The following is a 14946-nucleotide window of genomic DNA, read 5'->3' as shown; positions in this document are numbered from 1 at the left end:
ATTTCCATTCATTCATTGTTGCACTTTTCTCCCTGCTCACCCCTCGTCCCAGTTTGCTCTTCTCTTTAAAAAGTAAAAGAAAAATTCTTTCATTGTTATACAGTCCCTCCCTCCAAGTCCATTCCACCACGCAGCCTTCGAATGTCCCATATGTCAGACTTGTTTGATCTTCTTTATTGGAACTGGTCACAGAGCACAGTCTTGAGATGCTGAGATTCTTAACCAAGCCTGACCGTTACTGCTCTGTGTGATTCACAAAGTGGGTAGGCAGTGTTCATGGGCTCACTGGTCAACGGCAGAGAGGGTCACCAGGGATCCACTGGAAGTGAGAATTGATGGCTACTTGGGGAGTTCAGAGACAGCGTTGCATCAGTGAGAAAACAAGAGCCTGAAGGGAAAGCAGTGTCTGGAGGGATTAAGGGAGAGAGAGGAAGTCATTGCTGGCACTGGGCATATTCTTTTTTGGTAAATCAGAAAAATATAATGTTGTCAGGGTTGTTTTTCAGTTCCAGCATTCTGCCTTTTTTGGAGGCAGCAGTTTTTCTGCTGAGAGGCTGTGGCATTTAAAGACTCCTGGTTGTCCAGCAAGGAAGGACCTGGTGGAGGAAGTGGTTAGCAATGGGCTTGACTGATAACCAAAAGGCTGGTGGTTTGTATTTATCCAGAAGTGCCTTGGAAGAAAGGCTTGGTGACTATTTCCAGAATACCAACTCCTGAAAGCCCAATGGAGTATTGTTCTATTGACTTATATGGGACCATCAGGGGTCAATATTGACTGGTTTGGAAGTGGCTGAGGCAGTTGTACAGAGGGTTGGGGTCCATCCTTGATCTAGGCAGTAGACTCTGATAAAATAGCTTCATGTCCCCTTCCATGCAACAGAGGAATGTCTGCTGTGGAAGCCATGGGAAGACCAAGGTGAGGGTGGAGGGAAGTATGAGTAATGGAGGCCTTCCAGCTGCTGGGGCTGTGTGGTCGTTTGAATCCCCCCAGCGTGCCTTGGAAGAAAGATGTGCTGATCTACTTCTGAAAAAATTGGCCACTAAAACCCGCTATAGTGCAGTTCTCCTCTAACACCACAAGTCAGTGTTGCCTCAGCTACAACCAGTTAACTGGCTGTGCTTTGCATCCCACAGGTGTCTCCATGGAAGTGGTTCTGAAACTCTTTGGAGAATACTTCTTCAAATTCTGTAAGATGTCTGGCTATGACCGGATGCTCCGGACACTGGGAGGGAACCTCGCAGAGTTCATAGAAAACCTGGATGCCCTCCACAGTTACCTTGCTCTGTCTTACCAGGTAAGGGCATCGGGGATTGGTCTCTGGGCAAATTCTCAGGAAGCAAATGGCTGTAATGAGGTGGGTGGTGGCAGAGTGGTAGTATTCTCACCTTCTATCCGGGAGACCCAGGTTCAAGTACCTCCTCACCAATGAAGAGCAGTCACTACACATCTGTTAATGAGGGCTTATGTGAGGCTGTGGTGCTGAGTAGACTTCAGGAGCACTTCCTGACCAAGATCGACTAGAAGAAAGGACTTCTGGAAACCAGCTGATGAAAACTCCACGATTGCACTGGTCCAGTCTCGTCGTGTTTGTGCTCATTGTTCTTAGGAAGCCAACTTAACAACAACAACAACAACAACAAATGCCTGCAGAAGTTTCTGGCATTACCTTTCCCTCCAACAAAGTTGCAGCTACAAAGGACATACCTCCCATCTGCTGCTGAGTCCTTGGTAAATGGCACCAGTGGGCTTGGTATTTTTCCAGGGAAACGAAGTAGGGAATAAGTGGCTGTTGGTTGCTTTTATAAACCAGGACCTAAGGAGGGCCAGGAGGACAGGCCCTGCACTCTGATGGGCAATGGCTCGTTCCGATAGGGCTGGTTTGTGCTTGGAATGAAATATCCAGATTGATCACAATGGGAACAAGGGCTGGAGTCCAGTCAGGTTTCTGTGGATTTGGAAAGTCTCTCCTAAGGGTTCCTGGCCTGGATGGGGCTGATGATTAGCTGAAGCAGCCAACTTCGTGTTATTCATGTCTCCGAAGGAAAGACTTGACAGGGCCAAGACTGGACTCGGAACCCATCCAACTCAGATTAACCCACAGGGTGGCTGACTGAGGTGTGAAGAAACTAATTTCCCTATTGGGATATGTCCTTCTGGACCTCACTGCCTGGTGTGTGGAGATCATTGGGAATTCAAATACCCAGGCTGCCTTTTCTTTTTTCCAGAGATGAAAACACTTTATTGGAAAGGCAAGGTGAAATTTGCACAGATCCTGGTAATAATTTGTATTTGTTTTTAGGACACTTTGTAGTTTACCAAGCTCTTTTTATCCCATTTCTCTACTGGATGCTCATAACCATCATTAGAGTAATGAGGGTAGGTCTGAGGATGTGCGTTCAATTGTCACATTAACTGTTACCCGGTCAGCCGACACAAAGTAGTAATGTGTCTCTTTCGCTACACACACACACACACACACACACACACACACACACAAGCACACATGGTTTTTACAATCACTTGTTGTGCATCAGAGAGTTGGACAATGACTAGTGAGGATGGAAGGAGAACTGATGCCTTTGAATTGTGGTACTGGAGAAGAGTATTGAACATACCATGGACTGCCAATAAAACAAACAGATTCATCCTAGAGAGGCTTAAACCAGGCTGCTCCTTGGAGGCAAGGATTCTGGGGCTTTATCTGACATACTTTGGGCATGTTGTAAGGAGAAACAGGTCCTTGGAGAGGGAAATCATGCTTGGGAGGGTGAAGGGCCGGTGCAAGAGGGGAAGACCCTCTATGACATGGATTGATTCAGTGACTGGGGTAATCGGGATGGGTGTGTTAGAGGCAGTGTGATTGGCACAGGATAGAGCAGGGTTTAGGGCTGTTGTATATAGGGTCGCTATGAGTTGCAAGTGACTCGACGCACATAATAACAACACACATATATGTATTTAGGAGGGAGAAGGCTTGATGGCCTTGAGTAACTTCAAGGAGAATGGGTAGCTGGATGTGTTCGTCACTATCCTATGCGCTGTTCAAGGAGTTTGTGACTGGAAAGAACCTGGTTATGGGATGAGGAGCCTACAGCTCTGTGTGATCAGCTCTCAACATTCTAGCTGTCTGCCCTTGAACAAGTGATTTGCCCTCTTTGAATCTTCATTTTTAAATAGATTCCTTTAATAAATATTTGTTGAGTGCTTAGTAAGAACAAAACACATTTTAGGCATTAAAGACACAGAAAAGCAAAAAAGAATTAGTAGAGGACTGAAATCGACCTCATACTGAAGTGTCAATGAAATGAGACATGATGATTCTTAGATACAACAGGCCCAGAGGAGATACTACACAAATACCACTGCCTTTCTTCCCCTCGCTCTTCTCTCTGTTCAATAAGGCAGATTTTAAAAGGACAATCTTCCATGTGGCAACTTCCGTTCAAACTTCTTAGTGGGATCAGGAGTGGCATCCACTTCCTAAATAACATGCCTCCAGAAACCCTATGAACTTTGATAAATGTAGATATTTATAGACAGGCTTCAAGCCTTTGGTTCATAGGGTCGCTATGAGTTGTGCTCAATCAACAACAATAAGGCAATAAATAACAACAGTTATCTTTGATCTGATGTCTTTCATCTAACAATTAGATTAGTATTGTATATTCTAGTTATGGAGAGGAGGCTAAGATTCTCCCACTCATTCACTAAATCAACTCACTAATTCGTGAAATCAACTAACATTGACGGGAGACCTTTCATGTTCCAAACATTGTCCTCACCGTCTTACTATCACCGTTATGAATACGAGTGAAAAGAATTTAGCTTCTAAAGTCCTAAGTCCTTTGTTTTTATACCCAACCCTCACAGTCACCCCCTGTATGCACAGTTTATATTAGAAAACAATGGAACAGAACATCTCTGGGAATGTGGCAAGGAGCACAATAAATAAATTGTGCAAATGATGTGACATACAAACTGAAACAGAAGACATGCAATGACACTTGATAGCTATATGATACTTTATAGTGAGAAAAGTACTACAGATTGTCTTGTCTGTTTCTAGTCATTTTACAGTCCTTAAGATACATGTTCTAGGCAAAATTGTGCCCTTAATTATACTGGTTTTTCTCTCTGCTAATTTATTGAATACAAATTATGAAGCAGGGGATGGGCTAAGCGATTTGTAAGCATTACCTAACTCCCCTAAGATCCACTTACTTAGTGCTCTCGAGTCGGTTCCGACTCCCGGAGATCATCCCCACCCCCATCTCCCTGGTCCCCATCAGTGTTCTGAGGCTGTAAATCTTAGCAAGAGAGAGGAGACTGTTCATCCTTCCTCAAAGTGACTGATGCACTAGAACCGCTGGAGATGTGAGGTCTCTCTGTTGGTAGTGCAGCCTGCTATACATAGACTGTGACTCTATAGCCACTCAGAATAAATACTCCTATATTTCTCACCATACAGATGAGAAAACTGAAGTCTAGATCATTCGAGTGACAGCTTAATTGCCCAGGTCGTGGTGACTTCGCTAGAACCCAGACCCAAATGTGTCTATCTTAAAAGACCATCCTCTGGTCAGCCTCTCATTACTGTCCCTTTGCCCTCACTCATCTGATTTTTAAAGTCTGTTTTAATCAAGAAATGAAAGTATGAACATGAGATGGAGAAACTGCCTAGAAAAATGAAAAGCAGAAGCTTCGGGATATGTCCCTGGGGAAGCATGCTGAGTGGATGGGAGGAGCTGAGATGGGGGTGTATGTGGAAAATATCAAACCCCACGCTACTGACACCGGTTTTCACACTATGTTTTAAGTAAGGATCCAGAAAATAAGTTAATCTCTGCTCCATTCCTGCCTCTGGTCCTCAGCACCTGGCATGTCCTCTGAAGTTGGTTTGGTGCAGGGAGGTGGCCTTTGAGGCCTGACCAGCCTGCACTGACTCTCTCACTGATTTCACTTCTGAGGTGGGGCCTGGGAGTCTACAAATAGTAAGGCACCTTCATAGTGGGGCAGATTCGAGGGAAAGGAGACTGACTGAGATGCAGGAAAAAGGCCAGATTCTCGAAGGGACAGTTACCCCTTTACCCCACAGGATGGCAGCAGGAGCTTGTGCATGTCCACAGAAGCCCTTCGCACCGCTGTGATTTCATTTCACAACGTAGAATCTTGCTGATATTTTTTAAAAAACAATGCCCAGAATTCTATTTTCTCTTGTGCCTTTTGTGTCTTGTGTAAAAAACTCTTTTGATTTAGTCAACGTATAAACACAAACAAATATACTTTATATGTTTGAACAAAAAGAACTAGGTACCTTCCCACAATGAAAGAGGGCCAGTGACTTTGGAAGGGATTGATGTCCTTCATCGCCTCCCTCACTCAGACCAAAGCCAGTCTGAAGTGCTGGGTCAGTGACTCAGGGGAAGAAATATTTTTATCTTTAATTTTTTTTGTGCAATCTTGAATTTAAACAATTTTTTTTTCCTGGAGAAAGTTGATTTCTGACATAACTTTGATGGAATGGTTTCATCTTAGTCGGAGATCTCTAGAGAAACTGTCTTTATATCTATCCTTCTATCATCTGTTTATCTAAAAAGACTCGGCTCACCAAACTGAAGGAGGCTGCCCAAACTACAAGACAGGTGGCAGGTGGTGTCCAAGTTCTTAATTCCAGGTCTAGGAAGAGAATAAAGTACACAGAGAGAACAAGTTCTGCCCAAATATCAACTAAGAATCTGGAGACAGAGGACACCCCAAGGAAATGCCCTTTTTCCACTACTTGGCTGCATCATACTTGATTACCTTGTGGGTAGTGAGTACATTATATCAGAATACGATCACTAGACTGGTGTTTGACCAAACCCCTGAGAACCAAAGCCCAGCCAAGTGGATGCATAAAATTAACCATCACAGTTTGCTTTCAAATTTGTATTTGCACCATGAACGGCATTATTCTTATAGAGCAAGCAATGAACTCTTGTTTACTTGCAAACTCAAGGAGTTTGAGGGGCATTATGGGTGAGCATTTGGTTACTAATGAAAAGATCTTCAGTTCAAACCCGTCAGCCTTCTCCTGGGAGAGAGATGAGGCATCTGCCCCGGTAATGACTGCCAGCCTAGCAAACTGCCTGAGCGGTTCTACTCTGTTCTACAGGATCATTAGGAGTTGGGATCAACTCAGTGGCAGTGGTGATGGTGGACTAACACACTCTGAGGGTCTTTGATCTTTGCACAGGGAAGATGGCACAGTCATTTGGCCACAGGCCAAGCAGGACAGAGGGCTCATTAAGGCTTCCTGGTACCAATCAACCAGTCTTCTTTCAGAGTCTAACAGGATAGAAAGACTCAGTTGGGGTCCAAATGTTATTCTAGCATTAGTTTTCACCTTAACTTCTTGGAACCTTGAGCTTTCTCCACTTTAGTACCTACCATGTAGAATTCCGGGGAGACTAGGTAGAATATAAAATTCTTAATATGTAAGGGTGAGGCATTGATGGTCCAATGGCAGAATTGTCACTATTTTTTTGGTTGCTGGGGATTAGGGTTCAGGTCCCAGCCAGTGTAACCTCACGTGCAGTCACCTCCCACCTGCCAGTGGAGGCTTGTGTGTAGCTGTGAGGCCAAACCAGTTTCAGTGGAGATTCCAGATTAAGACTAGGAAGAAAGACCTGGCTATCTGCTTTTGAAAATCTGCCAATGAATCATAATGCCGTGATCTGTGGCCAATCATGGGAACATTGCAATACTGGGCAGGGTGTCCTCTCACTGGGCACGTGATGCTGACCACCAGATAGCAGTTGACTTGACAGCGTCTAACAATAATGAGAGTCGGTAAAACCGTGGCAGCACTTAAGTTTATGGGATTGGAGGAGGTGACTGGGATGCAATTCTGGGTGATGATTGCATTACCATTAGGGTATGTACTCTTGGCTTACCACAGCCCCAAGCAGATTCTAATTGACTTGCACTAACTAGGGAAAATGCCTTGTGTTTTCTGTTAGGAGATGAATGCCCCATCGTTTCGTGTGGAGAACAGAGCAGATGGGAAGATGCTTCTGCACTACTACTCTGATCGGAGTGGTCTCTGTCACATTGTACCAGGTATGGGAAGGCTGGCCAGCCCCACAGTCATGTGCCCTTTGGAACAAAAGGAGCGTCCCTCAGTTTTCTAGGATTGCTAGTAGCCACCACGGGGGAGGGAGTTAATGCTCTATCTCTTAAGAAGTCTGACTCTTTGTTATCTTGACCACAATTCCCCAAGTCTCCAAGCCTTTTAAATAAATTTTTGGAGTGCTAACAGGCATAGTGGTTTTTGTTTCTCTTCCATCATTTTTAGCTATGCTGGATTCAACATAGTAGCAAAGCTTCCTATCATGTGTCTCTCAGTTTGTGGCATGGTGGTGGCCCGTGTGTGTTATTGGGAGGCTGGAAGCTGTGTCACCAGTATTTCAAATACCAGCTGGGCCACCAGTTGCTTACAAAGCTTGCAGATGAAGGTAGACGGGGAAGAAAGGTCTGGAGATCAACTCAAAACTAGCCAGTGACATTCTGTGAATTACTACAGACTATTGTCCGCCGATTGCCAGACAGATTGCCAGGTTGGTCTCTAAGAAGATGAGCTCTTACGTGGGAATGCATGGCATAGTAGCTGCAGCAATGAACTCAAACATACCAGTGACCGTGGAGATGGCACAGGATGGGCGTTCTGTTCTTTCATACCTGAGGTCACCAGGAGTCGCAGCTTACTCAACAGCCACTAACAACAAAACTCATTTCGCACGTTGTTGTTGTGTACCATTGAGTCAGAACCAACCCATAATTACCCTCTGACAGGTTTTCAGAGGCAGTAAATCACATGGAAGGAAACGGCCCATTCTTCTGCCATGGGGCAGTGTGATGGATTCAAACTGCATGACTTTGGGAATGCAGAACAGCTTCTTGCCACTAGGCCACCTGAGCCCCCTTAGTTTTGCATATGTGTAAGTATCAGCTTTTGTTTCAATGCAACATTATAGATAAGTAATTCTTCCAGTTTTCATATAGTATCAAACCAACATCTTAAATGACTGAATAGCTCCCCCTCTTCTGATTAGCTTAACTCGTGGCTAGTGGCCTAGTGGAGAAGAAGTTGAACTGTTAACCCAAAGAAAGGAAGGTGATTCAAACTGACCAGCTGCTCTGCAGGAGAAAGATGGGAAGTCTCCTCCTGTGCAATTTACAGCCTCTGTAAACTCACTGGAGAGTCAGCTATGAGTCAGTTCAGACTCAATAAGTTATTGTTAGAGCAGCAGGGATATATTTAAAGAGCATAGAACTCTGGCCGATTGGCAAATTACATATTATGTTCCTACCTCAAAAACAAGAGTTCAAACCCACCATTTGCTCTGTGGAAGAAAGACGAGTGGTCTCCAGTAAAGATTTACAGCCTCAGGAACTGGATGAAGTGTCGTGGTGAGACAAGATACACTTGATGGTAATAGGTTGGTTTGTGGATATATTTGGTTCCCAGACAAATCGAACTTAAATCAATACATACTTCTATTGTGTTGACCTCTCACCTGCTACCTGTCTCTCGAGTCAGACTCTGGACAGACTCAGGAATACTTGCCAGAGGTAGTGTGAGTGATGCTGTCATGATTTTTGCTGTCACTTACCAGTGGGTGTCTTTTTGCAACAGGTATCATTGAGGCTGTGGCCAAGGACTTCTTTGACATTGACGTGACCCTGGAAATCCTTGACATGAATGAAGAAGAGGAGAGGACAGGGAAGAAGGAGCACGTTGTGTTTCTCGTTGTGCAGCAGAGCCACAAGCAGATGCGAAGGGCAAAGCCCAACAGGCCCAGAGAAGGCCAGGAGGCCCAGAGAGACCAGGAGGTACTGAAGTCACTGTTGCAAAGAAAACACTTCCCTCTCAGTGAGGCCAGTGGTCTTAGAACAAGCAGGGCAAAGAAGAGAAGCCACTGGACCTCTAATAATAAGAGTAAGGAAGGGCATCTCAACCTCAGCTAGCGACTTTCTGGATCTGAGGATGCTCTGTGGAGGGAATCATCTGGGCTTGGCTTGTAGCGTGGTTAGCAGGATCAGTTCTCGGTTTGTAGGATGGTTGCAGGATCCCTGGCCTCCACTGGATTAGCAGCCATGCTTTCCCCCAGCCCTTACTATCTCCAAATGCTGCTGAATATCCTCTAAATAGGGGAAGGGTTTTTGTAACCTTTGGTTGAGAATTGCTAGGTTAAGGTAATCAAATTTCTCCAGAGAAACAGCAGCCACAGGAGATATAATAGACACAGCGATGGAACTACAGATATGGGGCGGGGGGTGGGGGGGGTGGAAAGACAGAAAGGAAAGGGAGGAAAGGGAGGAAGGGAGAAAGAGAGAGAAAGGGAGAAGGGAGAAGGGAGGAAGGGAGGAAGAGAGAGAAGGAAGAGGAGGAAGAAGGAGAAGAGAGAAGAGAGGACAGAGAGACAGAGACAGAGAGACAGACAGACCTGAGTCCAAAATCCATCGGCCAGACAGGTTGACGGGCTGGGAACTGTGACAGAATTTCTGTACTCACTTCCTAAGACAGAGTTTCTTCTATTATAAGATATCCCTGCTTTTGCTGTAAAGTTTACTGTCACCTTATTGGATAAGACCCACCCTCATTAAATATTAATCCGATCTATAAAATAGTTTCACAGTCACATCTGGCTAGTGTCTAAATAACCAGGCACCACAGCCTAGCCCTGTTGACACACAGAAATGACCTGGGTCGCCAGTTTACATCGCAATGTTTTCTGGGATGCTTTCTAACCTGAGAGATTCCTGCTTACAAAAATAGCAGTAGAAAGTGTATGATACTTGGAGCTGCTGGCTTATTTTGCAAGTCTTCTAAAATGTACTGGGCTTTCAAGTGCTCAGAGCGCTCTTCCTCAGCTAGGGGTCTGGAGTCAACTCCAGATCCAGTGATTGCCACCTACACTCCAGCTGTGTATTGGAGGCCTAGTGAAAAGGAGCTACACTGCCAACCCAAAGGCATATAGTTCAAATCCACCATTTGCTCCATGGCAAAAAGTTGGGCAGTTTCCTCTAGTGTGATTTACAGCCTCTGAAAAACCACTAGGGGGTGAGCTATGAGTCTGCTCTGGCTGGATGGTACATAACAACAATGGATTTAAGAAAACACCTATTTGCCACCTACCTGGTTCCCACGTGTGTCAGAGTAGAACTGCGCTTCAGTGAGTTTTTTTGCACTTATCTTTTGAGAGTTGATCTTCTGATGCACTTCTGTGTAGAACAAACTTCTAACCTGCCAGGTAACATCTGAGCGTGTTAACTGTTTGCAGCACCTGGGGTTCCATATAACCTCTTCGGGGCTACATAGATGAGGTCAGCAGCTCTCTCTGTCCACATGCATGCACATGTATCTAGGGATGTCTGTGGTTTCTGGAGCCAGGGTGTTTAGATCTTAGAAAGTTTAAGCCTTTATTCTGTGGTCAGTTCCTAAGCAGAATCTTCAGCTCAAGGAAGAGAAGATGTCATGTGAAGCGAGCATCAACCCAGCCCCTTCTTGAGTCTGGCTGGAGTGTATGCTGCCTTGCAGAGGGGACCAGCACGAGACTTAGATAGTCTGGAGTCTCCAGAGAACAAGTCTCACAAGCTCTCACCTTGGTCCTCCACCACTGGCCCAGAGACAGGGTGTTGCTTCTCTCACCATGGAACCCAGTCCTAGGCTTACACACTTCCTTCTCCCCTGTCTTCTGCAGGCCCTCGAGGCAGCTTTTCTGAGAATGAAGGAGAAATATTTGCATGTCTCTCTTTGTCCTGTGAAGAAATCTCGCTGGGACATTGTGAGGAGTGTAGTCATGTTTGAGAAAGGTAAGTGGACACTACCCACACCCCTAGCTCCTGCTGGGACAACTGCTGGTCCTCCACTGACCACTGGGATGATGTGGTTCTTGGGCTGGCAACACTCCACACACAGGAAGAATCTTCTAGAAGTGTCTGCTCTCTGAGCTGTAGGGCACTTGGATTTGTAAGCATGGCTTTTAATTTTAAAACACTGTGACAGGGAGAAAGACGGAGGGCTCTGTCCTTCGTATTTATGTGGGTGAACTAGAATCACTTGTTCCCATAGTCAGAGAGGGTAGGACCAGTCCCAGTTGGTGGCTGCGTTGAAGAGAAGGTTCAATACTGAAAAATGCGTTTTCTCCAGCTTTTTTAGAGTCCATTCTGGCCTGGCTGTTGTTTCAAAGAGGTTAACTAACAATGGTTAGTCATTGTGGATGAAGTAAAATCAGAACAGTCTCAAATTTGGAAATTTTGAGTGAAGTGAAATGATAGCTGAGAAGGGAAAAGTTATGGCCAAAATCTTGGAATGGGAGAATCAGAAGAGCCCTTTCGGTAGTCTAAGGCCAAGACCATGGACAGCAGCATGCATTTATAGTAGGATGGTCAGTCGCCATCTTTGAGTCGGGCACTGTTGGTTCCAACTCTGCCCGTCAGGAGATTTGTGCTGTCCTTGTTCATTTGGAGGGAGATTACATTTCTGGCAAGGGTAGTGACCCATAATGATTTTAATTTTGCTTATTGTTCCAGTTCAATTACATTTTAGAAATTTGAGTCCATTCTGGTTTTCCTTTGTTGACCAAGACCGAACCGGGAAGACAGGGTCTAAATGGATAGAAACCATGGTCGTTCAGTGTGCAAAGGGCACTGGCCTCAGAGCCAGGGAAGCAGATTTCTGACTTGCCTCCCACGGGCTGTGTGACTTTGTAAAGGACACTCCAATCTCTGATTCTCCATCTTCCCATCCTCAAAATGCAAGCAGATGTCTTTTTACATGCCCAAGTCACAGTCAGGACTCCCACCAGCTCTTGCCCAGATGGGCCGTATTGACAGACATCTGGGAGAAGGTCTGCAGCCTCACGGGGCTGCGTTCTGAGTCTTCAAGCCATGGCAAGCGAGTCAAACATGCAATTGACATCCTTTGTCTAGGAGATTTTCATATCAAAAAGGCTCCATTTCGGATCTCTCCCCCCTGCCAAATAGGACTGTTGGTTAAATTTTCATGTGCCACCCAAAACTGTCAGTCTCCAACGCTCTGTGGCAACTGTCCCCGGCACCGGGCGGGAGCACACGCTCCACTCTGCACGCCCATTGTCTGGCTGTCATCGTCTCAATGCCGACTCTGTTTTTACAGCGAGACGTACTCAATTGGCCCAGCAGCTCTTCAGCACTGGGCAGAAACTTGGCAGGGGGCAGGAGGTTTTTCTCAACCTGGTAGCAAGTATTCTGTTTGTTTTAATTTGGAAGAAGAATTGCTGTGGCCATCTGGAGATGCAGAGGGAGCCTGTGCTGAGGGGAGTGGGTTGCACGTCGCCTGTGAAACACCAGATAACATGCTGAGCTTTGCTGGGTTTTGTGCAAAGGTCTCTCACCAGAACCTTCTTTTGTTCTCCACAAGAGCGTTTCAAGGACACCTTCGAGACAGTCTATCCCGAGAGACTCTGGATTGAAGTGAAAACTTTTTGCAACGCCTTTCCCTTCCACATTGTATTTGATGAATCGGTAAGCTTGGAACTGGGAGAATCTGGTGTTGGGAATGTGCCTGTGAGCAAGTTCAAGTCTCTTAACATTTCCAACCACAAGGAGACTAGATTTCAAGCTGGTAAGCTCACTCAATTCCATTTCACGGTGACGTCCCCCAGACACCAGAACACAGATCCTCTGTGGAAGTGGAGTCCCTGGCTGGTGCAAATAGTTAATGAGGCAGGCTGCTTACGGAATGGTTGGCAGATTGAGTCTACCTGGGGGTGCTTTGGAAGAAAGGTCTGGTGATTTCCTTCTGAACAATCAGCCTGTGAGACACAGTTCTACTCCGAGGAGGACACCATGAAACAGAAATCAACTTGCTGGCGTGTGATTTCTTGTCTGTATGTAAGAAAACCACACCTAGTACTTCAAGCCGGTGGCTGCATCAGAGGGCTCACCGTTAGATAGAAATGAAAGGGCTCTGCCGCTCGCTTCATAGAAACAGCAGGACACACAGTAGCCATCTGTCTAGTCATTGTCCTTGAGTCAGAACCCACTCACAGCAGATCCTCCAGCGGGTTTCTGAAGTCTTTCTCATGCAGAGCTACTGGTGATTCGAAGCATCAGAGAGGTACGGCCTTTGGGTTGGCACCCTTGCTCCCTATAGGCTAGGCCCTCCCTCCAGTAGTCATTGTGGTTGTTGAGGACCCTGGAGTCAGGACCGATTCATGGCTGACCCTCCAGCAGGTTTTCAGAGACAGTATATTGTATGGGAGGAGATTGCCAGTCTTTCTTCCACAGAGTAGTGGATTCGAACTATGTGCCTCTGGGATTGTAGCACACGTTCTCACTACCAGGCCACCAGAGCTCCCATGTTGTTGTGTACCGTAGAGTCAGATCCATAGCTGACCCTCTGATGAGTTTTCAGAGGCAGTTAATTGCACGGGAGGAGACTGCCCATCCTTCCGCAGAGCAGCTGGTGGCCTTGAACCGCATGCCTTCAGGATTGCAGCACTCTGTAGGGTAAGAGTCTAAGCCTGACTGCTTACCATCCCTGGGGCCACCGTCCCAGTTGTAATCAATGGCACTTTGGCACATTTACAAAGGGAGAAGGCTGGTGCCTGCCTTGTTCTGGAACCTGTAGGGAAGGCTACTGGAGTTTGCTCTCTTTCCTTTTCCTTGGATAAGAGAGAAGCCCACTAAGTGGATTTTGAAAATAATTTCAAGCTCAAGTCAGCTCAGCTCACTGCCATCGTGTCAGTTCTGGGTCAGAGCGATCCTCTATCACATTCCCAAGGCTGCACATCGGAAGGGCAGGAGACTGCCTGTCTGTCTTCCTGAGGAGACTGAGGCCTCTGAGTCAGCAGTGCAGCTCCCTAAGGACTGCACCACCAGAGCCCCCCAAAGTTCAATCTGGCAAAAGAACTTTGGTCAAAAACACTCATTCAGAAAACCTGCAGCCATTCTGAGATCCCCTGGCACTTATCTGAAGCTGGGGACACAGCAGATCACAGCGGACCAGTCACTGCTAGGACAAGTGGATGAAATGTACTTATCCAAGAGTAGTCTGTGCCCACCAAGAATTTACAATTCAAGGGAGGAAAGCAAACGCCTCCAACACGAAATGAGTTGTTGTTGTAGATTTGTTTTTTTAAAAAATAGAGATTGTGAAAAAAATATAAAATAAAAAAAATAGAGATTGCACTTCCATTAATATGAAGCCTTTCTTCTCAGATCTTAAAGTGTAAACACTAGCCATGGACAGACAGACACTCGTAGCTGAACCTCTAATTGGGTTTCAAAGGCAGTAAATCACGCAAGAGGAGACTGTCCATCTGTCCTTCATGGAGCAGCTGGTAGATTTGAACTGCCTGCCTTTTGGGATTGCACCACAGTTTCTTACCACTAGACCACCAGAGCTCCCCTCCATAAAAATTAGTTAGAAAATCTTGTGGTTCTGCTTTGCAACACATATTACACAAAATAAGAATTATAAAGCAATATACCTTGACTTCTCCCCAACCTCAAAGGTATTGCTAAGTATCTTCTAATGCACTTTAAAAAAGAACCTCCCCCCACTTCCCCTCTTTAAAGTGGCAGGAGTAGAATGGTAAGTGTTAAGTGCTGCTTAATTCCAAATGAGCTCTGGTGGCCTTCTCTGTAGCAAGTTGTGCTGTTAACCAAACACTTCGTGCCTCTGCAGCTTTGAATCCACTATTTGCTTTGAGGAAGAAAGCAAGCTAATCTCCTCCTGTTATGATTTTTTCCTTTTTTTAAAAAATTTATTATTAATTTCAATGAAAATGTACAGACTTTGGATTTCCATTCATTCATTGTTGCACTTTTCTCCCCTCCCAACCCTCCCCCCTAATAAACTACCCTCTTGGAAAAGTAAAAGAAAAATTCTTTCATTGTTTTACAATCTCTCCCCC

At 45.6% G+C, this 14946-nt stretch overlaps 1 protein-coding gene across 1 annotated transcript in view; it reads left to right on the top strand.

Annotated features, from left to right (window-relative positions):
• Positions 1-14946, top strand: part of LOC102849253 (guanylate cyclase soluble subunit beta-2-like) — a 65225-nt gene that overhangs the window by 32025 nt on the left and 18254 nt on the right. The window contains exons 3-7 of the mRNA XM_006879603.1: positions 1135-1295; positions 7003-7102; positions 8679-8875; positions 10747-10858; positions 12447-12550. Of these exons, the coding sequence (XP_006879665.1) occupies positions 1135-1295; positions 7003-7102; positions 8679-8875; positions 10747-10858; positions 12447-12550 (674 nt within the window). The remainder of the gene's footprint in view (positions 1-1134; positions 1296-7002; positions 7103-8678; positions 8876-10746; positions 10859-12446; positions 12551-14946) is intronic.

Source organism: Elephantulus edwardii, unplaced genomic scaffold (assembly GCF_000299155.1).
Source record: "Elephantulus edwardii isolate Elephantulus edwardi_28Jun2011 unplaced genomic scaffold, EleEdw1.0 scaffold00004, whole genome shotgun sequence".
Classification (NCBI taxonomy): domain Eukaryota; kingdom Metazoa; phylum Chordata; class Mammalia; order Macroscelidea; family Macroscelididae; genus Elephantulus; species Elephantulus edwardii.
Note: the sequence above shows the minus strand (reverse complement) of the source record. Positions and strands in the feature narration are given on the sequence as shown.